At 39.1% G+C, this 24,539-nt stretch overlaps 1 protein-coding gene across 2 annotated transcripts in view; it reads left to right on the top strand.

Annotated features, from left to right (window-relative positions):
* Positions 1-24,539, top strand: part of SOX6 (SRY-box transcription factor 6) — a 557,752-nt gene that overhangs the window by 447,517 nt on the left and 85,696 nt on the right. For both annotated transcript variants that reach the window (XM_054724743.1, XM_028159941.2), the window contains 2 exons: positions 5,105-5,184; positions 6,645-6,767. In XM_054724743.1, the coding sequence (XP_054580718.1) occupies positions 5,105-5,184; positions 6,645-6,767 (203 nt within the window). The remainder of the gene's footprint in view (positions 1-5,104; positions 5,185-6,644; positions 6,768-24,539) is intronic.

The raw sequence follows: 24,539 nt of genomic DNA, 5'->3' as shown, positions 1-24,539 counted from the left end.
TGGTGAAGCCATCTGATCCAAGACTTTTCTTTGTTGGGAGGTTTTGATTACTGATTCAATCTCTTTACCTGTTATAGTTCTGTTGGTATTTTTTACTTTTTCTCAAATCCTTTTAGGTAATTTTTGTCTTTCAAGAATTTGTCCATTTCTTCTAGATTTTCTAATTTGTTGGTGTACAATTGTTATCTAATGCTTCTTTTTAATTCCTTTGTTTCATTTAGCATTTATTGAGCACCATTTGTCTATAAACATATAAATAATAAGTTTTATATACTAGTAAATAAATGAAATAAGCATTTATATAAAATAATTATATAAATATAATATATATTCTAATTTAATTGTCATATGAATTCTAAGGTAAAAGTAGCATTATTTCTATTTTGTTAAAAGAAAACAAAAATCAAACAACCAAAGAACTTGTATGCATATACTGGTATTCATAACCCATGGACACAGACAATAGGGTGGTGAAGGCCTGGGGCAGGGGCAGGAAGGCTAGAAGAGGTCAAGGGCGGGGCTGGGGGGGAGTGCGCGGAAAGGGGTCATATGTAATATTTTCAACAATAAATATTTAAAAATAAAAATAAAATAAAAGATGCTCCTTGAGAAAAAAGGAAGTTAAACACATTGATTAACTTTTCTAAGCACTCCCATCTAGGAATTAGCAGAGATAGAATCCAGACTGGTTCTCTGATTTGATATTTTACACTCTTGTGGACACGGTCTAAATGTGGATAACATTAAGAAAAATCTGGTGTTTGCTTTTTCTGTAGAAAAAAATGTGATTTATACGTATGGGGTTTCCCAAATGACATCTTATAAAGCTGGGATTTCCACCGCTTCCAGAATTAAACCATAGGTGTGTAACCACTGTTGCTGGAATTCTTGATTAAATCTATCTACTTGAAATTAAAGCATCTTAGTTTCTTCATATTAGTGCTCTAATTTTTAAATAAAAATTTTGAAGTCCAAGAAGAAAATCTGTTCACCCATGTAAACTAATCCTCCTTCATATATGGAGCCTATATCATTGGTGAGCTAACATTAAGGCATAAACTGAGTTGGTATTATAATTTCATTTCTTATAATGGGGGTGGATTTATATTAGTTCATCCACCCTCACTTATTTAATTGCTATTGTGACAAATTCCATGGATTTTTATATATTGGTCAGAGGTGTGGATGCATCTATGAAATAGGTGAAGAAATTAAGATTGATTCTTGATTCTTAGCTTCTTTGAAGGTATAAAAAACAATGCAGACAGCCTGGCCAGCATGGCTAAGTGGTTAAGTGTCGACCTATGAACCAGGAGGTTGTGGTTTGATTCCCTGGTCAGGGCACATGCCTGGGTTGCAGGCTTGATCATCCCCAGTGTGGGGCGTGCAGGAGGCAGCCAATCAGTGATTCTCTCTCATCATTGATGTTTCTCTCTCTCTTGCCTTCTCCCTTCCTCTCTGAAGTCACCCATTACCTGCTAACTGTTGCTGCAATGTGATGTTTCACAAAGATAAATTCAGATTGATTATGGCAATTTTTTAGAATATAGAGGAAGTGTAATATTTTGCTACTCTGAATACATACATTCAGGCAAGATGCAAAGTGGTATGTCCAAGTCTATATTGATGATAGTGATTGAACTATTTCTGCATTGTAGCAAGAATGATGATAGCTTATAAAAGTGGAGTCTATATATAAGTTATTTTGCAACTCAAGTAATTTGCCATCAACCTATGATGCCACCACCCAATAATCTGTGAGAGAGTTAGGGTCGTGTAGTAAATGTTTCTTCTGTTTTAGAGTGTGTAAAGTAAGGTGTGAGACTTTGAGCCAGTTAACTGAAGAATCTTTGAATCCTGTCTCCCAGTTTAATGTATTTTTCTTCTCTACTCCTCCCAAGCTCTTTAAATGATTCCCTCAATAGGATAATATCTGAAGTGAATATCTCAGAAGACCACAACCATCCCAGTCCCTTGTCTTTCTGAAGAATAAAACTAAATGGACAGAATTTTACCTATGGGATTTTTGACTCTCTAATGAAAGTGGAATTTCTATCTGAATTACACAAACTACGAGTATTCTTGTAGGAGGTAGACTGAGTCCTAGTTCCCCCTCCTCCTGTAGTTAAGTCTTAATAAGTTTTGGCTTCATTTCGGTTTCCCTGAAAACGACACAATGTACTTTCTGTCATTCAGGGACTCTTGCTGTGGCGCTGCTTTGATTGCAAAGGAATGTTACCCAGTGTGACAAGTGAAACGAAGGTTAGGCAAATGTCCCATAGATTTTAAATCCTGTTTCGTGTGTGTTCTGTAATCCTCAGGTAAAAGTAGTCAGTTGGAAAATCTCGAAGGCTGGAGAGATGGATTTGCAGAATGGGCATTCTTTCCCAGACGATCTCTTGGAGGTTGTCTTCGAACACCAGAGGTGGCGGGAGCCAGAGTATGAGTACGGCAGCGCCTTAAAGCCAACCTGTTCCAACAGGCTTCATCTTCCTTTGTACAAATTTAAAAGAATGGGTGCTCACGCAAGCATTTCAAATCCAGAGACAAATTTGAAAAAAATTGCTACAACATGTTGACTGATTCCTTGCCAAGTCAGCCACTGAGAACTTCTTGATCAACTCTTACACAGAGGAAATTAAAGGGGGTTGGGGAGAGCACGTAACTTTGTTATAAAAAAATTAAACTTCCCAGCACCCTAAATCCCTCTCCCTCTTATATTTTCCTCTTCTACTTTTATAATGCCCCCCCCTTTCTTCACCCTTATCTTCTCCCTCTCTTGACTTTTCCTTTTTCTCTCTCTTCTAATTATCTTCTGTGATAATCACTGTTGCGCTAATGTATTCATTTTCACTTTTAATATCGATACAATGGTATGTTCTGGAGAAATAGCTTTGCAAAGATTATATTTAAACGTACAGATTCAAACCAGCAGCAAAGTTAGAAACGCTTTAAAAATAAGCTTGTCAGCAGTAGAAAGAGAGCTGTTTGTAGCCAGCAGGTGAGCTGGAGAGTACTACAGGGTGTGGTAGAGATAGTAATAAATTAACTAGCAAGCCAAAAACTATTTAAAAAAATCAGCTATTTCATAGCATAGAAGCATGACAGCTATGAAAAAAGGAGTGCCCCAGGGAATTCTTTTAGAGTTTGATTTTTTAAAATATGTTTGACATGAAAAATGTTTTAGTACAAATAAAGCAACTGGTATTAAACTTACAGGGAGGGGGGTTTTGTGGTTTAGCGTTAGTATGAATAATGCATGATATTTAAAGAAAGAATCGCTCTAAAATGTTCCAGGAGGCAGTCCATGTTGATAGTTGGAATGGGGATTTTTTTTCCACCCTATTTTTGAAGCATCATTAATTCAGCATCGTTTTGTGATTTTTTTTAACCTGATCAGATATCAACCGAAGAAATACTATTTGACTTAGATAGGAATATTCTTTCATCCGATAATTTAGTTTAAATATCAAGGAGATCAGTAGAATTATTTAAGCATAAAGCGACAGTCACTTACGACAAAAAAAAAAAATAATTTGGCCTAGTTAACTTTTTTAAAAAGCTCATGCAGCACTGCAAACCAAAATCAACCTCATGGAAGGGGGAGAAACAAGATCAGATATTTTGAACATTACTCCATAGGAGACCCGCACAGCATAGTGCTAGTGAGTGCATTGTAGCAGCGCTCGTATGCAATCAGAAGCCAATTGTTACTGGACTGCACACGAGCACACACTGTGCTCAATGGTCTGATGAGGTATTATGGATATGATGCAAAGAGACTGTGCAGATTAGAAGCTAAGAATTTGTTAAAAGTGAAAGTGACTAAACACGCACATTGGGCCAGCTGAGCAGCACTTCGTGTGGCCGGCAGGACGCGGCCCAGGGAAGCAGGGGCATCAGGAAGGCCCCAGGTGCTGGTGTCCATGCAGGAAAAAACCAAGAGGTTCGGTTGCTTTCCAGTTGACTGCCACGGTTCCTGTGATTCTTCCTACACCGTCTCTTCATTATCCATTCAGTTTCCGGTGTGGAAAAGTTCATGCAAAACAGCATGATTATTATAAATGTCAAAAATGTGTGAAGGAACAGCCTATTAAAATATAGCCCAGAGATAGCGCGCGACGCTGACTTTAAATGAGTGGCCGGAGCCAAAGCGACGCTCCATTTAATCCCTCATATTGTGTGATTTGTCCGCAAGTGTTCATTTTTGACCTCAGTGACCACGATCACAGTACAGTCCTCAGTGCTTTCTGTTGGTCCCTCAGGTCGCTGCACACAGCCTGTGCTCGTAGGTCACCATCGGCACCTCCGTCCCCCTATTTAGGAGAGGACTGGAGTCAGAAACACGTTAGGATGCAGCATTGACCGCTGCTGAGCCACGCTCAATATTTTCCGAACTTTAATGGAGACAGTCCCTGTAAAATGTGAGGTTATGTAATCACATCATCCAGGAGTAAGCGATAAGTGCCTGGAGTTCATGGTTCTGTACTAGGCTCCACAGAAGTTAATCCAGAAACATAATGTTTCCACCCCCGTCGGGATACCAGGCATTTCACAGAAGGTTGCCAGATAAGATGAGCTTCCCTCTCACTGCTATCAGATTGAAGAGGTTGCATTTTAAAAATGTTTTCTCTATTTTTTTTAAATAAGTATAGTTTAGGGTTATGGACAGTCAACAGATCATAATCTTTTTTGGGGGCTCTAACGCTCTGCCTTGCTTACAAGCCAGTTTTTGTTGTTCTAATACAAAAGCCTTAATGCTTTCTTAGTGAGCGGAGTGTCAGCCTGGCTTTAAGATATTTTTTTTACTCCTAAAAAAATGATGTATTACAAGATTTGTAATGGAGTGAACATGCTTGAATTGCACATTAAATTTTTTTAACATCACATTCATGTTTTGCCAGTTTGCCTACCAGCTATCTGTTAACAAAAAAGTTCCAAGGCAGCACTGCAAGTCTGTGCCCAACTAAGCCTTTTGTTTCTGCAGATGTTTGGGCTTAGAGCAACGTTGTAAAGCTCAGGCAATCCCGGGGCCATGTTTGTACTTGTCTGCTGCGATTCCCCGTGCATTGTCTAAACCTGTGCGCATTGTTCTTTCCGACAGGTGATAACTACCCCGTACAGTTCATTCCATCAACAATGGCAGCTGCTGCCGCTTCGGGCCTCAGCCCTTTACAGCTTCAGGTAAGTGCCAGAGGAAAATGTGGGATGCTCGCCAGTGCTCTAGTGGAAAACTGCTAACCAGCTGTATGCTAAATAATGGCCCGAATGTTAAATAATTTTTTAAGCATAGCCTGGGAGGATTAACACCTTACGTACTTACCGTACTGCAAATAGGAAAGTGCCAGTTTCAATAATTTTTGAAGGACAAATGACACGATGACTTAGGACTTTATATTCTCTATCAGGTGAGTTCATGGTTTTACAGTTTCTTGATGGCTGGTTGTTATTGGCTATATTAGCTTTCTCCTTGTCAATTTTCCACCCCCGTCTTAGTTTATGTCAAGTTCGCTTTTACATATAAGCATCAAAACGGAGAACAGTGTTGGATATTTTCCTTCTAGCAGCTCATAGAACAGGGGGTCGTCGTTATTACCAAATTACGTTAGCTGCTTAGTAAAATGTAAACATATTGCACCTGAGCTTGTGTGTCGTCACCTCATCTTCTTCCTCATTCCAGGTTGAAAGTCTGGGCACGGTGTCTGACCAAGTTCTTTACTTAAAAGCTAAACTCGGGGGAAAGCGTTTAGGAAGCTGAATAAAAAATCATCTGCACCTTGTCTTCTTCACAGTAAAATGAAAGGTTTACAGTGGGGCTAGGTGATCTTTACACCCTCCCAACACTGCCATTGTAGTGGTAAATTGACTTTAAATGAGTATGTATTTTTCGCAAAAAGATAATATTAAAATACTGGTTAAACCTTCAGAGTTTACACATTTAAAAAATATGTGATAACCATCAACTTTCATTTCACTACAGTGGAGAGTTTAAAGATAGTATTGTATTCTTATAATTTATTGTGATTATTTTTTAGTTTCCTTAAATAATCTAGGAGATAGCACCTGGCTAGGCATTTTACTTTCTTCTTTGCTATTCCCTACATAACCTCAACATTAAAAAAATGTACAACTATTTTACCATGAAAAAACATTATTTTGACCATTTTCAATTGGCTCTTCAAGTAAGAATTTTTGCAGGACTTTGAGTGTTTGTCCTAAGCCTCATCCAGAACGCCTTGTTATGGACTGCCCAGCAGAAATGAAAGTTTTTGCCTATAAGAGTGGCAACCCTACCTCGCTTCCAAGCCTTCCCCTTCCCCACTACTAACACTGGAACTTACTGAAATTGGTGAACTCTAAAAAAGGCCTCACTACCAGGAAACCGAATCTACTTCTCCCTTTTAGATAGCTATGCTATGGAGTGTATACCCTTGATTCAGAGGCAGGAATAAGAATCAGTACCATTGTTTGATCTTAGAGCCAAGTACCAAGTTTCTATGAAGGGACATCTGAGTCCTAAACCTTCTACTTTCTGTGCTTTGGTGTGGTCAATACCCTGGATTTAGAAATATGTGTTCTGTTTCATGAGTTCTGACAGTGTGTTTTGTCTTTTTTTTTTTTTTTCTGAATATGCTACTAAACAGAAGGGTCATGTCTCCCACCCACAAATTAACCCAAGGCTAAAGGGCCTAAGTGACCGTTTTGGCAGGAGTTTGGACACCTTTGAACATGGTGGTGGCCACTCTTACAACCACAAACAGATTGAGGTATGAATACTTCCATTGGTGCTTCATTGGGTGGGGGACTGGATTGTTCAGTCATATTCTAGGCTTTTTCAAAAGTGGCAAACACAAAACCTAAGCACTGCAACATGATCATTTCCTACTTGTAATTCCTAAGGAGGCTCCTTTTTGCTCTTTTTCTTTCATAAAAATAAAAAAATAAAAAAAAAAAGCAGATGTCAAACCAATGCCCCTGAATTAGGTTGTTTATTCCTGTATATGTATTTAGGCAAATTTTTTTACATTATGTGTGTTTTCAAGCCATCTTTATTTTCTTTACTTATTTTTACTTTTTTAAATGTGTAGTGACGTATAATGTTAAAAAAAAACACACACACTTAAACATTACAAAAATCTCATTTGACCATATAAAACTCTGTGAAGCTGATAGAATATGGTTCTGCTTGTACAGATAAACAACAGAGGTTCAGAGAGGTCAAGTTTTTTGACCAAGGCTACAAAATATTCCTGGAGCCAAAGTTTGTACCTAGGATTTCTAACTCTACCTAATTCAGGTTTCTTAACTTCGTTTTCTCAGGCTGAAGTAGGGATGGGTGCCTGCTCCTGGCTGGTTGCTTTCGCCCCATACATTTTGATCGTATTCCTTTCATATTTAACTTCCAGGAAAGCTCTTAGTTAAGTTAGTTTGTTTTTTGGTGTGTGTGTGTGTGTGTGTGTGTGTGTGTGTGTGTGTGTGTCTGGTATTCTTACTACTTGGGAGAAGATGGCTTACTTATATGGCTCTTTTGAAAACCAAGTCCTTTTCTTCTACAGGGACCTAGTTGTTCTCTGATTTCGTGCTTGATTCCTTTCGTATATCATTGGTGTTCCTCTTTGGGACTCTCAGGTACTGGCGAGTTGCCAGCTAGCTGTTGAATCACACACACACACACACACACACACACACACACACACACACACACAAATGGAGACAGATTACCTCAGACTGAAACACACTTTGACGTTCTCGGTTAGATGTAATACTACATTTTATATTCTAACTGAGGATAGGAAGCCCAATTCAAAAAAAAAGAAAAACAGAAAGTAATTACAGCTGGCCAACGTTGTATATTCAGCTTCTATTGGCTCTGCAAGTTATACATATTGCATACTATATATTCAATAAGGTGTCCATGTGACTTCTTCTCTGCTGCTTTTGAATCTACATTGTTGGAAAATGATAACGTTTACTCCAGAGAAGAAAGAAGAGGACAAGATCAAAGGCCAGCTTGGAAACAGCCTAGGGAAGAGTTCCAGAGCTCGCTGCCCCCTTGCTCCCACCCGTTCCCTTTGATATGCGGAATACGGGGGTTTCCACCCAGGCATGACCAGGCATAGACTCTCAGTATCTGCTGTCTGCTATACAGCCAGAAAGGATTTCTCTCCTAAGGCTTTTGGACGTAGAAAAGATACCACATCTCTGGACATTCTGAAAAATCTGTGTTTGGGATTGATTGCTAAATAGACACGGGACATGAAGAAGAAGCTTTCCACGTGAAAACAGTTAGCAAGCTTAGCCTCTCAGGGACAGTTAGTTCGTTAAACTTTTAAGTGCTTGAAAGAACGTGAAAGCAGGTGACCGCCTCTCCTCCTTGACGTTTCTGTTCTCTTGAAGTGTTGAGGTTTACCCCATCAGCCTTCTCGTAGCTGGTTTTCTACCCAGATTTTCGTTTACTAATTTTTCACAAGTCACTTAAGTTGACTTCTTTCTGTCACAGCATCACGGGCCCCTGATGCTGTCAAGTCTGGCTTCTGTCGGGCTTTGATGCCGTAATGTCATACACGTGAGGGCCAGATCTGGGTGTTGCTGTAGCCATTGCTGATCGAGAAGCACAACATAGGCCGACGTCTGTCACTTTTCTTAGGCTAAATAGAGAACCCATTTAAGCAGGAGCCCTCACCGCTTTGCCGTTTGAGTTCGGGCTGGTTTGAGAATTTCTTGGGTTTCTGTTTATCCTTGCTCTGTTTTCTTGCTTCCACTTTTTTTGCAAGTTTTTCCTGCATGTTAGGAAACCTTTGTTCTGTTTGCTTGTATGGTACCCTGGTTAGAAAAGCTCGGCCTTGTTTGAAAGGCAGATTGCCTAAACTTCCCAGGTGTGAGTCTAACATGTTTATTGGGATGTTTAGGAACAGCAGAGTAGACACTCATATCGAAGCTGCTACAGACATTAACATGTAAAGTTTTGAGCAAGACTAGAGAGGACATTTAATAATAGCTTGCTTTATTGATTTTAAAGTCTGCTTTCTTTTCTAGCTAAGGTTTTCTCCCCTTCTTTGACAAGCTAAAATGTCACAGCTCCAACAATCATTATCATAATAAACTGTTGATACTAAGGAAGCATTGCAAGTATGTTAACTTGTTTTATTTCTAAACAGAGATTCTTAGTAAAAAAAAAAATGTCCATAATACGTACATACCACCACCACCACCACCACCACCACCCCCATACCCGCCCTGCTGCTTTGCTCAGCACTGGTCCTATCTGATGTCAGAGTTAACTTGTCCTTTAAAGGTTGTTACTTCTAACAGTTATAAGCCTGGATAAATCTTAACAGTGTTTATGGGCACAGCCTGGAAGCCCAACATTCTGTTATCAAGTAGAGAAAAGATATTTGAAGTGGAAAGACCCTTCTTACATTAGTACATTCCAGTTCTGTCTTTCTCTGGAATAAAGAAGATGCAGGAAATATTTCTTTTTACGTCGTTGGTTTTCTGAGCTAATCTAAGGCATGGTTTTTTTCTGTCTCAGGGGCACAATATTAGAAGAGAGCAGGCCAAAGAATGCTATTTTTAGTTGAACAGTTCAGCAGATGGAGTCATGAATACTCATATATCTGAAGGTTGAGGGGCTTGAACCATTAATTTTGATAATGTTTTTAACCCTGGGAACAATCAGAAACTGTAACTCTAAGGTTACTGTGTTTTTGACCTTTAGAGAACAGAGGGCGTTTGCTACAGTAAACAATATGTTATATTGCTACTTATTCCAATTCTCTACCCGGATAAATTTCAGGACCAGTTGCCATTTGCTTTCCTCAGCTATGTTAGCATTGGTCCTTCAAGTAAGTCAAGAAGAATGTTAAGGAAGGGGGACCAGTATAATGAGGTGGTCATGTAAATTTGGCCTTTAAATAGCTAAGATGTTAGATTGTTTCTGAAGAAATATCGTCTTAGAAACTAAGCTCTGAATGACTTTTTTTTTTTAAAGGAAAAAGTGGTTTTGGTGTATTGATTCATTGTAGGTGATGACTTTCAATATAATAGATCCTTAAGGTGATCTTGTTTAATTTTGTTTTTAATTAGGAGTAATGTTGCCTCATAGTTGTAGCTTATAGTAAACACAATCTGGAACCATGTCATGCAAAATGATACACCTGTCTCATGCCTTCTTATTAAATGATACATGCTCTCTTTAGCAAATACAGCAGTTAAATATCACACAGCTTAAGAATTTCTAATTAAAACATCTCCACATGTCAGCATATTGGTAATGTATTATTTTAATCCATTTATTTTGTTTATGAAACAGTGACATATGTTTAGATTGTGAAATATATGAGCCTTAAAAATCACTTTATTGAAGAAAATTAATTCCTACAATACTGTCTCGGTAATGTGTTCACTCACCCAGTCAGTCACTGGCGGCACTGCCAGTCTTAATGTTGGGTAGACACACTCACCAGTTTTATCTGCACAACAGTCTCGGGAAGAAGCAATAACAGTTCTTTTTCTTAGCTCCAAATGGTAAGGCTTTCTTTCTTTACTTTTTCCCCCCCTTTACTCATTAATTCAAACCTCTCCACCCAAAACACATTTTGTTGCTTCTTCTTTTTTTTTTTTTAAAATACAATGAAGGATGGGACTGTGTGTAAGTATAAGGGATTCTGAAAGACCAATCAAAATTAAAAAACAAGCTAGTTACCTTTTCAAAGTTAGACACAGTAATTTGTTTGTCAGCAGGGAGATGTTTGGGTCAGCCCTGAGATACAGTGACTGTCAGCAGTTATTCCTACAAGACAAGTAATTTCACTCAATGTATTACTGACAGATTGCTCACTTCTCTGAATCACTGGAGAAAACAAACTTAATATTGTTACAGGCAGAATTTCTGTCTTCATTAGCCTCAGAGAATGATTTTTATCGAGCATTCAAAGCCTACCAAGCTTTAGTTGGGACATATTTTAACGGGTGCGTTCTTATAATGATAGTATGGGTAGTCGTCTAAATGAAAGGAATTAAATATGAAAAAATGTAAAAAAACAATATAAATGCATTTTCACTTTTATTTGATGGGCACTATGTATATAGTTCAGGGAAGATGTGAGGAAAGGAATATAATTGGAGCCTTAACATACTAGAAAAACCTATCAACTCTAAGTTATTCTTAAATGAAACTATTTAAGTCTTGCCAAGTTTGCAAAGATGGAGAACAATGGAAGTTTTTGCAAAAGTCAATCCAAACACATATTTTATTTAAATGATATTGACAATTTCCGTGCTACAAATGGAAAGGGAAGAAGTGCCCATCAACCTTGAGAATGCTCTATCTCTATTTCCGTTCCAGCCTGAATCTTTATGGTATTGTATTTAGATGCTCTTCCTGGCTCCTACCCCGTCCTCTTGTTTGCAGTCCCAAACATGCCTCAGTGCTGTGGAGGAATGGGAGGGTGAGCTAGTTTTGCTGGGTAGGCCTGGAGAGGTTGTGATTTCTAATAGAGAGCTGAATAAAGGGTTGATTAGAGTGGCCTATTACTGGCTACCCAGTGAAGAAAAAGGAATGCACTGATTCAAAGCTTGTTTTGAGGATGCCAACCATGGGGTTGTGCTTTGAGGAGAAATGCTTACTTTCTCTTAATCAGCCTTCCCTCACCCCTTTGACTTTCGAGTGTGATGGAACTTGGGAGGACCCTTATAGCTTGGATTAGATGAACTGAGGCTAATGGAGTGAGCTCCACTTTGGAGTCAGTTTATTGGATTAAAGTTCCCACTATTACTTGCTATGTTGTCCTGTACTGGTTTCAAATTACCTTCTTTTTAGAGTTTGTTCATTGTGAAAAGTGGCTATTTATTTGCAGGGTTTTTATGAATAGTAAATGGGATTATGAGGCATGTGTTAGGTTTCCAAAAAAAAAAAAAATCATCGAAATAAGGGAATACTTTCCAACATCCCAATAAGCAGTCAATTCTACTCTAGCTTCTCTGCCTAAAGTGTTTCTGATGGGTAACTCTAATTTACTAGAACATAAGTCACTGAATTCAGGGACTTAGGTCTCTTTTGTGTACTGTTGAATCCTGAATATTGCCTGGTTCAATATTTGATAAATTAATGAATTTTATCTTTGGGGGCCATCTGGGACCTGAGCTTCTATGAAAACTTTTTTTTTAGGATATATTCAATCAAGTACTTTCTCTTTAGGAAGCATTATTTTATGTAAACATCTTTTCATTTCTAGATAGTCTTCTTTAAAAAAAAAATAGCAGGCACCAGGAGAATCCTGATGTAGGTAAAAGAAATATAGGCAGCCCTGGCCGGTTTGGCTCAGTGGATAGAGCATCAGCCTGCAGACTCAAGGGTCCCAGGTTTGATTCCGGTCAAGGGCACGTAGCTTGGTTGCGGGCACATACCCAGTAAGGAGTGTGCAGGAGGCAGCTGATCGATGTTTCTCTCTCATCGATGTTTCTAACTCTCTATCTCTCTCCTTTCCTCTCTGTAAAAAAAAAAAAAAAAATCAATAAAATATATTTTAAAAAAAGAAATTAGGCAGATTCAGAGAAGGATGTAAAATACGAAGATATTTACTAGCCTTTAGAAATCTTATTGTATTCAGTGAAACAGAATAAGTTTATACCTACTCACAAATTAAAACATTAGATTAAACTGGACTTTCTTTTAGAAAATGTATTTTCAGTTGGTTTTAAGGTAATACCTAAAAGTTAAGAGAGTACAACATTTCTTACTTAAGCCCTGTTAATCATTGTATTTAAGTAATTTGATTGCTGGGATGTTAAGTTATACTCTCAGAGATGGCTTAGTAGGAGCCCAGGACCTGGGGATTACAAAATCAATGCAGTCCTGTATCTTTACTAATATATAATTTCCACCAACATTCAGTTAGCTCCAGCCTCACTAATTAAACCACTCAACAGGGAGCTCCCAGTTTATGAATACTGGTATTTAAATAGACTCTATTTTACCAGTAGGTGCTGTTTTCTAAAAAAGTGACAGGTAGTTTTATTCCTTTTTTTACCAAACTGAATTTTGAAGTATTATTTGGTTGTACCATGTATCATATCATATAGCTGTCTGTTTATAATGAACTACCTTGAAAATCAGAGAGATGATGTGATTAGGATATATTGGAAGGTTAGAAAGCAAAATGTTCTGCTGTTTGCCCTTGCGGGTATGGCTTGGTTGGAGCGTTGTCCCATACATCGGAAGGTTGTAGGTTCAGTTCCAGTCAGGGAACATGCCTAAGTTGCAGGTTTAATCCCTGGCTAGGGCGTGTACAGCAGGCAACTGATCAACGTTTCTCTCTCACATCAATGTCTCTCTCTCTCTCTCTCTCTCTCTCTCTTCTCTCTCTCTCTCTCAAATCAATAAATATATCGTTGGGTGAGGGTTAAAAAAAAGTTATAGTATTTTAGAAAATGCTTCACTCTAGTTTCCAAACATAGAATAGATCAGCTTAATGACTGTAACCAACCTTTGAAATAATATCTATATCATCTGTATCTATATCTATATCTATATCTGTATCTATATCTATGTCTATGTCTATGTCTATATCTATGTCTATGTCTATATCATCTATATTTTTGGTATTTCATCAGTAATTTCCATAATGCTATTGACCTTGAGCAGTATGAACTTAATAAAAAATAAATATGTGATAGATACGCATAAAACTTTTATTACTTAAAATGTACACAGGTGTTGACTTTTTCAAACCCTGCAAAGTGCGACATATAGTGCTCATTTGTCGCCAGTTTGAAATAGAGGTGCTTTTAACCTAGACCAGTGGTCGGCAAACTGCGGCTCGCTAGCCACATGCGGCTCACGAGCCACAGTTTGCCGCTCTGTTGACTATTGAGTTTGCCGACCACTAGGATAGGGGCTTAATCACAAGGAACAACAACAGCCTGTAATTATTGGAATCGAGAGTCTAGGACAGTCCATGTTTGGACTGTTTATCAATTTTTCACTCTAATTCACTTATTCCTTTAAATTACGTGAATAAAATCATGTTACTTGAAATTACACTAAGCTTTGAATCGGATTGTTGCAATGACATAACCCTATTTGTGTGTTAGGGTAATATCAACATCTTTTTTTTTTTTTTTTTAAAGGAAGGTTATAAATAAGGGATCATGTTCAGGAAATTTGAAAAAGTTTGTATGAAAATCCAAACAATAAATTTAATCATTCAATTATTCAACAAATATTTATTTAGTGTCTATTATGTGCAAGGTACTATTCTAGATCAGTGGTCCTCAACTGGAGGCATGTTGTCCCCTAGGGTTCAGTTGACAATATCTGGAAATATTTTTGATAGATCTGACTTGAGGTGGGGATGAAGAGCTCACTGGCATCTAGTGGGTAGACAGATCAGAGATGCTACTGAATACCCTCAATGCACAGGACACACCCTCATAGCAAAGAATTATCCAGTCCAAAAATCAGTAGTACTAAAGTTGAGAAAACCTGTTCTAGATACTAGGGCAATATCAGTGAATAAAACAAAGTTCTCGCTCTCATGGAGTTTACATCCTCGTCTGAGAAGGAAAAAATAGGGAAACAAACTATAGTAAAGACTTGGCTTACAAATCTTAGTCATTTTAACAGACTATCCCACCCAGCTCCCTGTGCAGCTGAACCTAGGTGGGCAGATTTTAAGAAATTAAAACTTATTTGATTGTTTAGCCTCAGTTCTTAGTTTCATTTTGATATTCAAAACTAAGACTTTTATTCTAGTCAGAGACTTCTCACTAGAACAGTCACAATTCTCCTCAGGCTCATCTTTTCTTTTCTTTTTTTTAAATGTTTTTATTGATTTCAGAGAGAGAAAGGGGAGAGAGAGAGAGAGAAACATCAATGATGAGAGAAAAATCATTGATCAACTGCCTCTTGCACGCCCCCCTACTGGGGATCAAGCCTGCAACCTGGGCATGTGCCCTGACTGGGAATTGAACCGTGACCTCCTGGTTCAAAGGTGGACGCTCAACCACTGAGACACAATGGCTGGGCCAAGTTCATCGTTTCAATTGTATGAAGCATACCATATACCAGTGATGGCGAACCTATGACACGCATGTCAGCACTGACACACGTAGCCATTTCTGATGACACGCGGCCGCATGCCGAGGATGAAACATTTGCTGCTCCTGAGGATGAAACATTTGGGACTGGAGTCTTGGAGTTAGTTTTTTCCTCAAAGTGACACACTACCCAAGTTATGCTCAGTTTTTTGGCGAAGTTTGACACACCAAGCTCAAAAGGTTGCCCATCACTACCATATACTCTGGCTTTCAGTGAAGGAATATAATTTCTGACTGTTGTGGTATATAAGGCTATCTTTCAGAGTGAAGTAAATATGAAATTTGGATGGGGCCTGGGAGCGGTTCATTAGTTTCTATAGGATGCTGTTGAGATTCCATCAGATGAGTGGAATCATTTTTGGCAGAGAACATGTATTTGCTGTGTGAATTGGATATTACAAAGGAAGCCTTGATTTCTTTCTAAAAACAAAACAAAGCAGATATAAGAATGGTGTGGATATTATATATGTATACATTTATACACATGCATACATATGTATACATATGTAACACATGTTATATAATCTTTTTCAGTTTAATAAGTAATTTATATGTGGGCTTTATAATAAATGTGCTTTGATATTATCACCATATTTTAGAAGAAGAAAATGAGGCTCAGATAGGTAAGTGACTTGGGTCAGATTACTAATCTATTGAACAAAATAGGACTATAATAGATGATTTAAGTGTATTTTAAAATGTACTTCTTGACCAGGATTCTTTGCTTTAAACTGTGCTAACTAATATGTAAGAAGGACAGTCACTTAGAAGCTCTCTTGCGTAACTTACTCTTCTCTTATTATAATATTCAAGTAAATTAAAAGTAATTTAATGAAATTATAAAAGGGGAAAATTTCAAAGTCAACATGACATTCTGTGGATCCCAAAGAGTTTGTGCATTTTCCAAATGTCTAGTTAACTGCCCAGAAGAAACTTGAAGCCTAACAGAATTTAGCAAGGATCAGAAGAACTATCATGCAATCTGTCTTATCGTATTCTGTAGCTTTCTTCTGACTAAAGTGTTTAAAATGTTTCTGCTGAATGCCAGAGCTCTATTCTTTTGAGAGTTGCTGGGGCTGTCTTATAATTTCAAAGTTTTGATGAGTCTCCTGGAGTCGCTGGGAGTGTGTCCTTGCCCATCCCCAGCCCGTGCTGCCCTCTGAGCGTGTTCAGCAGGTTGCATGCCAGCAGATGAAGCAGATGTTTGACCATACTGGAATGGAGCGCCTGCTGCATCAGGAGCTGGGGATTCCTCTTGACATCTGGACATGGCTGGGTCGGAATGTCTGCCTCAGACCAGGAGGCTGCGGGAGCCATGGGGCAGAGAGCATAGAGTCTTTGCTGCTCTTTAAGCGATTAGTGCACTGAAGCAGCAATAATGTTGAATTATCGCTTGGCTGCTTTCTTCTCAGGAATCTTGGGATAATAGGAGAGTCAGGAAGGAGCATTTACAGTAAAGTCATGTTCAGAGAGACAAGACTAATTATAGAGTATTAAAGAGCTTTATTTTAAACAATTTAATTTACAAATAGCCCTGGACAGTGCATGAAACTTTTTAGAACCATAAACCCAGTGTCTTAAAGGGACTTTTTCATTTAAAATGGTTAGTATAGAGCCTTTATTTTAGCAGTTTTCCAATTTTAGAGTTTGACCAAGTTGTGCTACTGAAGATACAACATTCCCTAAAAAGAGAAAATACACTAATCCTTTAGCTGCTGGTAGAAAATTATCTTAGTTGATGGGAAGGATGATTTTTAGGGGAGCGATAGACTGAATTCTGCACTGGCTTTCATAGTTGCTCTTTATCACACTGCAAACTGCTCTGCACTTGCTACCCAGAGATGAAATCATCTGTTACCCCAATTTCCTTTACGATATGTGTTGTTTAAGCGCAATGGATGTGGAGATGGATAGTTTAAAATGTATGTTGTCACATTATGTTGCTTTTTCTCTTCTACTTTTTCATTAGTGAGACCTCTGTGCTCACAGAAGTCTTATAAACAGATTATGGCCATTTGTGTTCACAGTAATATATTGGAGAAGAGCGCTATGGTGCTCTCACTTAACCTCACATATTCTAAGGGGGTTATATTTAATTAACACTGGTGAGAGGCTGACCTGAGGGACTGTGGAAAGTGATTGAGCTGCATTTTTCAAGCTCTGCTCTAGTCAACTAGGAGAGAAATTAAAAAAAAAATTAGAAAGTACTATTTTCTGAAATTCTCTCTAACTAAGCTGTATTTCAACGGATCATTTAATGCTCAAATGGACAAAGGTATTACTTCAGTCATTGAATTGTATCAAACTCCTTCTCAGAGGCCCATTTTAAAAACTCTGTAGAAAAAGTGATTTAGCATCACATCCTCAATGAATTATCACTCAGTCTGCTTAAAAAGAGAATCTCCAAATAATGCATAAATCATTAGCTCAGACAGTACAGGTGAGAGTAAGAACAAGAGCGAGAAGCCATGTTGAGATAGTAGAGGCCTGGCTGTCACTTCTCTATCCATTTAGCAATAGTTTTAATAAAAAGGGATTTCTTAGTTGCAGGACTAAATAGTCATATACAATTCACTTATGTCCAACCATACCACCTCTTCCACATTTCCTGATTATAAATCACTATCATCACATACAGATGTACCTCCCATGAAACAGGAAAATGACTGTGTACCATCAGGTGGTGATTGACAGCCATACACTGGAACAACATGCTTACTTTTTATCCAGCAGCTAGCTGGCTCTCTGACATGTTTTTCGTCTATACAATCGTGAATAGTTTGGAGGTTTCAAGAAAGCAGTGCTTGGTTCCACAAGACCCCTTCAGTTAAAAGAGCTTTGGCCCTAGCCAGTTTGGCTAAGTGGATAGAGTGTTGGCCTTTGGACCAAAGGGTCCTGGGTTTGATTCTGGTCAAGGGCACGTACTCCTCCCCAGCCCAGGCCCTGGTTGGGCCTGTGCAGGAGGCAACCAATCAATGTGTTTCTCTCACATCAATATTTCTCTCTGTCTTTCCCTCTCTCTTCTACTCTCTCTGAAAATCAATGGGAAAATATCCTTGGGTAAGGATTGAAAAAAAAAGAGAGCTCTGTGAAGTTGAGCTCATTTTCTCTGCACCTCATTCTCCTCATCTGTGAAATGGAGATAACAGAAACTCCCATACTATGAATATTAAATGAAGTAATGTAAGCAATTACTTAGCACAATGTTGCTATATAGTTGACACTCTATAAACATCATTTCTCTCCATGTCCTTATCTCTCTTATTTATTCATTAATTTAGCTGATATTTTTAAAACATGTGCTATATACTTTAGTACTCTACTAAGCAAGCAAGCTAAACAAGTTCCTGCCTTTTTTATAGTATTAGTCTAGGAAGGAAATAAATTAAATGAGCAATACTTCAAAGTGATAAGAACAGATAATATAAGGGTGGTCATCAATATATATAAAAGCCTAAGCGACCGGTGGACTGGTCAACCAGCTGACCAGCTGGTAGCTATAATGTACGATGACCACCAGGGGGCAGATGCTCTGACCAGTAGCTATGATGCACACTGACCACCAGGGGACAGATGCTCAATGTAGGAGCTGCTGAGCTGTGGTGACTTGGCAGCTGCCGTTCTCTGGTGATGCACTCGGAACCAGAGAGGAGGAGCCCGATTCCAGGTGCATCACCCGAGAACTGCCCTCTTGCAATCTGGGACCCCTCAGGGGATGTCGGAGAGCCGGTTTCAGTCCAATCCCCACAGGCCAGGCTGAGGGACCCCACTGGTGCACGAATCCGTGTGCTGGGCTTCTAGTTTATTATATGTATGTATAAATATACTCATTTACTGATTGACGAAGCTGGTTGTATATAGACTCTTTGAAATCTTCTTATCCAAATAACCAGACAGTGATTAAGGTACTTTAAACCGGACTTTCTACTAATCAAGAAAAGATACTACCACATTGAAAGCTTTGCCTTCACAAATAGACAATGAGTTTGTGAAATTGCATGGACTTCCAGAGCTAAAAAGGCCCTCAGCATCCTTGAGGGTCAAATCCCAACCCTTCCACTGGTTCCATGAGTTTTAGAAAATTAATCTTCCTATACCCAGATTCTAACTAACAGGATTAGGAGTAATACCCTCATAGGGCAATTGTAAAGAGTAAATAAGATAATGCCTGTGAAAAGTGCTTTGCACACTGTCAAGTATTATGTGAATCACTTGGTTTTACAGTTGAAGAGACTGAGGCCCAGAGAGATGAATTAACTTGACCTTAGCCACACAGCTTGTAAGTGGCCTGGGTTAGGATGCATAGAATTGTGAGGCAACAGTGTGAAGAACTAAATTTGACTGTGTCTTGTAAATAAATTTTGGATGAATTGAACTGAATTAAAACGTGGCCAAGAGGACAGTATATCTCATGCTTTTATCTATGAGCTTTTGTAGAGATATATCTTTTGAAGTTGAATGAACCAACCTAATGAAAATTATCCTTTAAAAGAACAAAATAAAGCATATTAAAATATAAGACCATGTAACAGTGCTGGTAGTAGTGACAAGGCCAGAATATAAACTTATATTAATTTACGTGATTAATTATTACATGAGAAAAGGACAAATTATTTCATTAGTTCAGTAACACATTAACTCCCCGAATATTTATTAAGTGCCTGCTGTGCAGTAAGCCCTCTCTTCTGTTCAGTAGAACTTGATCCCTGCCCTCAGAGGGCCCACAGTCTAGTAAGCAATGTGATAAATTGTTAAAAATAGATGTGTTTCCAGAGTAAAAAATTATATGGGAGGAGGAAGTGTTAAGCTCTGCCTGGGGAAGTATTGGTGATCTTCATGCGTGAGGTGATGTTAAAAATAGAATCTTGAGAGTGGAAGTTTACAAGGTTAATGGGAGGAGGATGCAGAGTGGCCGAGATGCAGAGAAGAGGAAAAGCACTCCAGACAAAGGACACAGCTGGCCCACCTGTGTAAAGCAATAGGCAGCGTAGCACGTTCAGTCAAGGCCAGTCCAGCGCAGGCTGAGTGCACAAGAGCAGCGGTCGGTGAGATTGGAGAGGTAAGCAAAGGGTCAGGTCACAGAGTGCCGTTTTCGCCATGTTTGGGAGTTTGCAATGCATGTGGTAGACATGATTTTACTCACACCATAAATGGCAAAGTGGTGTAAGGGACAGTGAACAATTTTACGATGTGATATTCCTCTATTAATTTGATCTCTAGTTTACATGTCCCGTTACACTAGATTTAATAGCCAGGGAACTGTGTTTGGTGAGAGTCACAGTCCCTTTAGTACAATGGCACCCTGTGGCACGTGAAACTGTACAAAGAGTGTAATGATACACACAGAATAAACAATACTCTTTAAAACTGAAGGAAAGCCAGGGTCCAACGATTTCTCTGGGATTTCGAGAAATCTTGTATTCTGCAGTTTGTACTGAACCCAGTCCTATTTAGCACATGGCTTCCCGGTGAATAGGCCTTGCTGCTGTATTTCAAACAAATGATGAGGCAAGGAGTAAAAATCTATAAAGAAAAGCTATGGTTCTTCTAATTGTTAATGCCTTGCAATTATGCCCCTTTCTGGAATAATAAAATGTTCCCTGGCAGAGGTCAGGATCTCTGCCACTGACTTATTTAACAGATCCTCTTAACATCTGTCCTGCAGACTGTGCACTTTATTAGCAGACAAGAGACCCAACAGACTTAGCCTGCTGTGTCCCTTTTTCACATTCACACAGCTGTGGATTAACTCAGACTTTCCAGGAGAGGACCAACCAGAAGGGATAGTAATGTTGTTGGCTGATCCTAAAAAGATGGGAGAAAAGAACAGAAACAAATGTTGCCCGAGTACAATTCAGTGTTTTTAGGGTGACAATTACCAGCCTGTTTGAAAAAGGAATAAAAGCAGCGATTTCACTAAAAAAGGAAAGTCTATTCATATCTGTGTGGGAACCTAATCAGGCTCTTGTTTCCAATGACGATGACTCCACAGTCGCACCAGGTCTGGGACAAGAATGCTCCTTTTGTACGCCGATAATGTGGAAACGATAAAATTTCCCTTAAGAGACATATGTGTTTACATCACGAGATGTGTTATTTGACAAAATGCTTTGTTCTCCTCATATTTTCCATGCAGAGTTTCATGCTGGGTTGTTTGGCTGGAAATCTTTGATTAACTAGAATTAGTTGCTGAAATAAAATAGACACTTTTGTTTTATGAGTCCTCTTGCTGAGCCATAAATTATAGTACAACATATAAGGAGTGACAGAAAGAAGTGCTGATTTGAACCTCTGACCCACGACAGCCACAAAAACATAAGATTATTCCTTCAAAGAGCTGCATAGCGACATAAATATTCCATGGTCCACTCGGAATTATGCCCTCTAAACAAACTAAAGCTGTGATTTTTACATCGTGTAACGTGACTTTTCTAAGGGTGTTATATAGTAGGCTTAGCGGATATATTGAAATTCTGCACAAGCCCCCCTAAATGAGGACTTTGAATGCCTGAAGGTTTTTCTGTTGAACAATGGACAAAACAAAGTTTCTGTTCCCTAAATGAATAGCCAAGGGTGGTTGCCCTCTTTCCAGAGCAGTGGCACATTTTATGAATCGCAAGGCTTTCTCAAAGCCACATCATGTCGTAGTGTGAACGCCTTAGTTCCGTGGGGCACAGCCTTAGGGCATTATCCCAAAGGAGAGGGCTGGGAGGGGGAGACATTACTAAAAGCACAACAAAAACTATTAGCTTAACCATGAAACGTTTCAGGGGATTGGTGTCTATTCTGCTCAGGATTTTTGTTGTTGTCGTTGTTGTTAAATTTATAGGATTATTTTTAAACTTTTAGTATACATAGGATATCTTTCTGGGCTTTCCTGTAAGCAAAGCCTACCTCACTGTCCTCAGTCAAACTAATGATGTTTGTGTTAACTAACTATATTGTGGCTGTCACTTCCACAGGATAGACATACATAAAGCCATCACATTGTACACCTGAAACTCACAGTGTTGTCCATTATCCTAAATAATGAAGATGTAATATGCAAATTAACCCTCACACCCTCACAAGATGGCTGCCTACGACCAGGCTGGCAGGGGGGTTAGTGAGGGATGACCAAACGACTGAACAAACAGGCTACGTGGGGTGACCAGGCCGGCAGGGGGGTTAGTGAGGGACGACCAAACGACTGAACAGCAGGCTGCGTGGGGCAACCAGGCCGGCGGGGGGGGGGGGGGGTGTGCAGTTGGGGGGACTAGGCCAGCAGAGGGGGGGAGTTGGGGGTGATTAGGCTGGCAGGAGGGGTCAGTGAGGGGCGACTAGGCCGACAGGGGGGCAGTTGGGGGCAACCAGGCCAGTAGGGAAGGGCAGTTGGGGGTGACCTGGCCAGTAGGAGGGCAGTTAGGGGCGACCAGGCCGGCAGGGGGGGCAGTTAGGGGTGACCATGCAGGCAGGCAGGTGAGTGATTAGGAGCCAGCAGTCCAGGATTGTGAGAGGGATGTTCGACTGCTGGTTTAGCCAGGATCAGGCCTAAACAGGCAGTTGGATATCCCCCTCGGGGTCCCAGATTGGAGAGGGTGCAGGCTGGGCTGAGGGGACTCCCCCCTCCCCCCGTGCACGAATTTCATGCACCAGGCCTCTAGTATCTCAATAAGCTGGAAACAAACAGCTAACTAAGTGTGCCTGATGATGATGATGTTTTGAAGTAATTTATAAATGCTTCCTTTACCACTCATCATATTGAGCCTTTCTCCCTCTCCTTCCTGTTCTTGCTGTGAGCTCCTGAAAGACAGCATATACTAGTATTCTTCGTCTTTGTTTCCCTAACTTTTGCTAAAGTAAATCAAAATTCCAAATGTTTTTCTGAGTAAGATTTCCAGAGTAACATCTCCGTAAAAGAATATACTGATAAGAATAAGAATAAGAATAAGAATAAGAATAAGAGCCTGCTAGTATTGAGTCTCTAGTGTTCCCCCTTCTTAGTATGTTATGTGCATTAATTTCCTCCATACAGCAGTCTTTTGGAGTAGGTACTGTTATTTTTGCCAGTTTTAAAAATGGGGAGATTTAGGGCCCACAGAGATGAAATAACTTGCAGAGATCATAGGAAACTGGTTCTTTCTGGCTAGAGTGTGCACTGTGCTACACTGCTTCTCAGAGCAGCATGCAAACCCTGTTTTCCCAACTCCCTTCTTCAGTCCTTTATGTTAACCATTACCTGCTTCATCTGCTACACGGAGTTGTCAAGGAGGATTATTGAGATATCTATCAGAATCATATGTAGTGACAATAAAGCACCGTGTATGCTTATTACACACTATTTGAATAACTTTTACTATGGCTGCTATGTGTAAGATATCATTCCTTTCTGCTAATTAGGGAGGAAGCCATGGGCATCACTGTAGAATACAGATGGTGTATTTACATACTGTGAAATATGCTGAAGTTCTCCAATTGGCAATACTGATAATTTGCAGTTTAAAAAATGACACTTAGTGGAGGTGGCTCTGAAGTAGGGGAAAACATTTTTTAAAATAATAATAATAATAATAATAATAATAATAAAAGCAAATAGAAGAGGAAAGGAATAAAAAAGGATGTTATACATTATTTCTTGCTTATTTTACTTGAGCACTTAAAAGTTAATTCAAAATACATCCTCACCTCTGTCAATACTGATTAGAAGTGCACAGTTGATACTGATATTATCAATATGGAATTTCTGTTTAATAGATCTGTCCATTTCCTCATAGGTATGAATTTGGTTCATTAGCATGATTCTGGTGTTCATGAACCCAAAGTCCCTGAGAAATTAAAAACCAAATTCAGTGAAAAACAGTAAAATCATTTCCATATAATAAACATGTTTACTTCCAACCAGCAACATTTGTTCTATTGATTAAAGTTAAAAAAATAACATTTAGAAAATATACTTCCATGCAATTTTGTTTTCCCAAATGTATATATATTTTTAACAATTTAAGTAAAAACTTTTTTTTTTATTGCATACTTACCCATATTTGTCTTCATTCTGTGTTGTTTGGGAGGCTTTATTATGGATGGAAATTAAAAGGCATTGAAGCTGGGCAGTTGTAGAATTTCTCAAGCAATAGCATCTGTTTTTTTTTGGCAGTCATCGAGGGCAAGGCAAAGCAGCCCTGGCATACCTCCAGATTTTCCTGTGGGTATTGCTGAGGGATTTCCAGGTCTGCCATGTTGTTATAATTGTGTTTCCTGGAAACTCAGAACAGAATTCAAAGTCTGTTAGATACTACATAAGGTCTACATGATCTGGCCCCTTGCTATCTTTTTGACACCTGACCTATTACCCTTTGCCCAGCTAACTCTGCTCCAGTCACGCTGGCCTTCTTGCTATTCCTCAGACATTCCAAGCACAAGCACACCTTTGCCTCAGGACATTCACCTATCTTTTGCCTCTG

The sequence above is a fragment of the Eptesicus fuscus genome, chromosome 13, assembly GCF_027574615.1.
Source record: "Eptesicus fuscus isolate TK198812 chromosome 13, DD_ASM_mEF_20220401, whole genome shotgun sequence".
Classification (NCBI taxonomy): Eukaryota; Metazoa; Chordata; class Mammalia; order Chiroptera; family Vespertilionidae; genus Eptesicus; species Eptesicus fuscus.
This window is presented reverse-complemented; position numbering and strand designations above follow the sequence as displayed.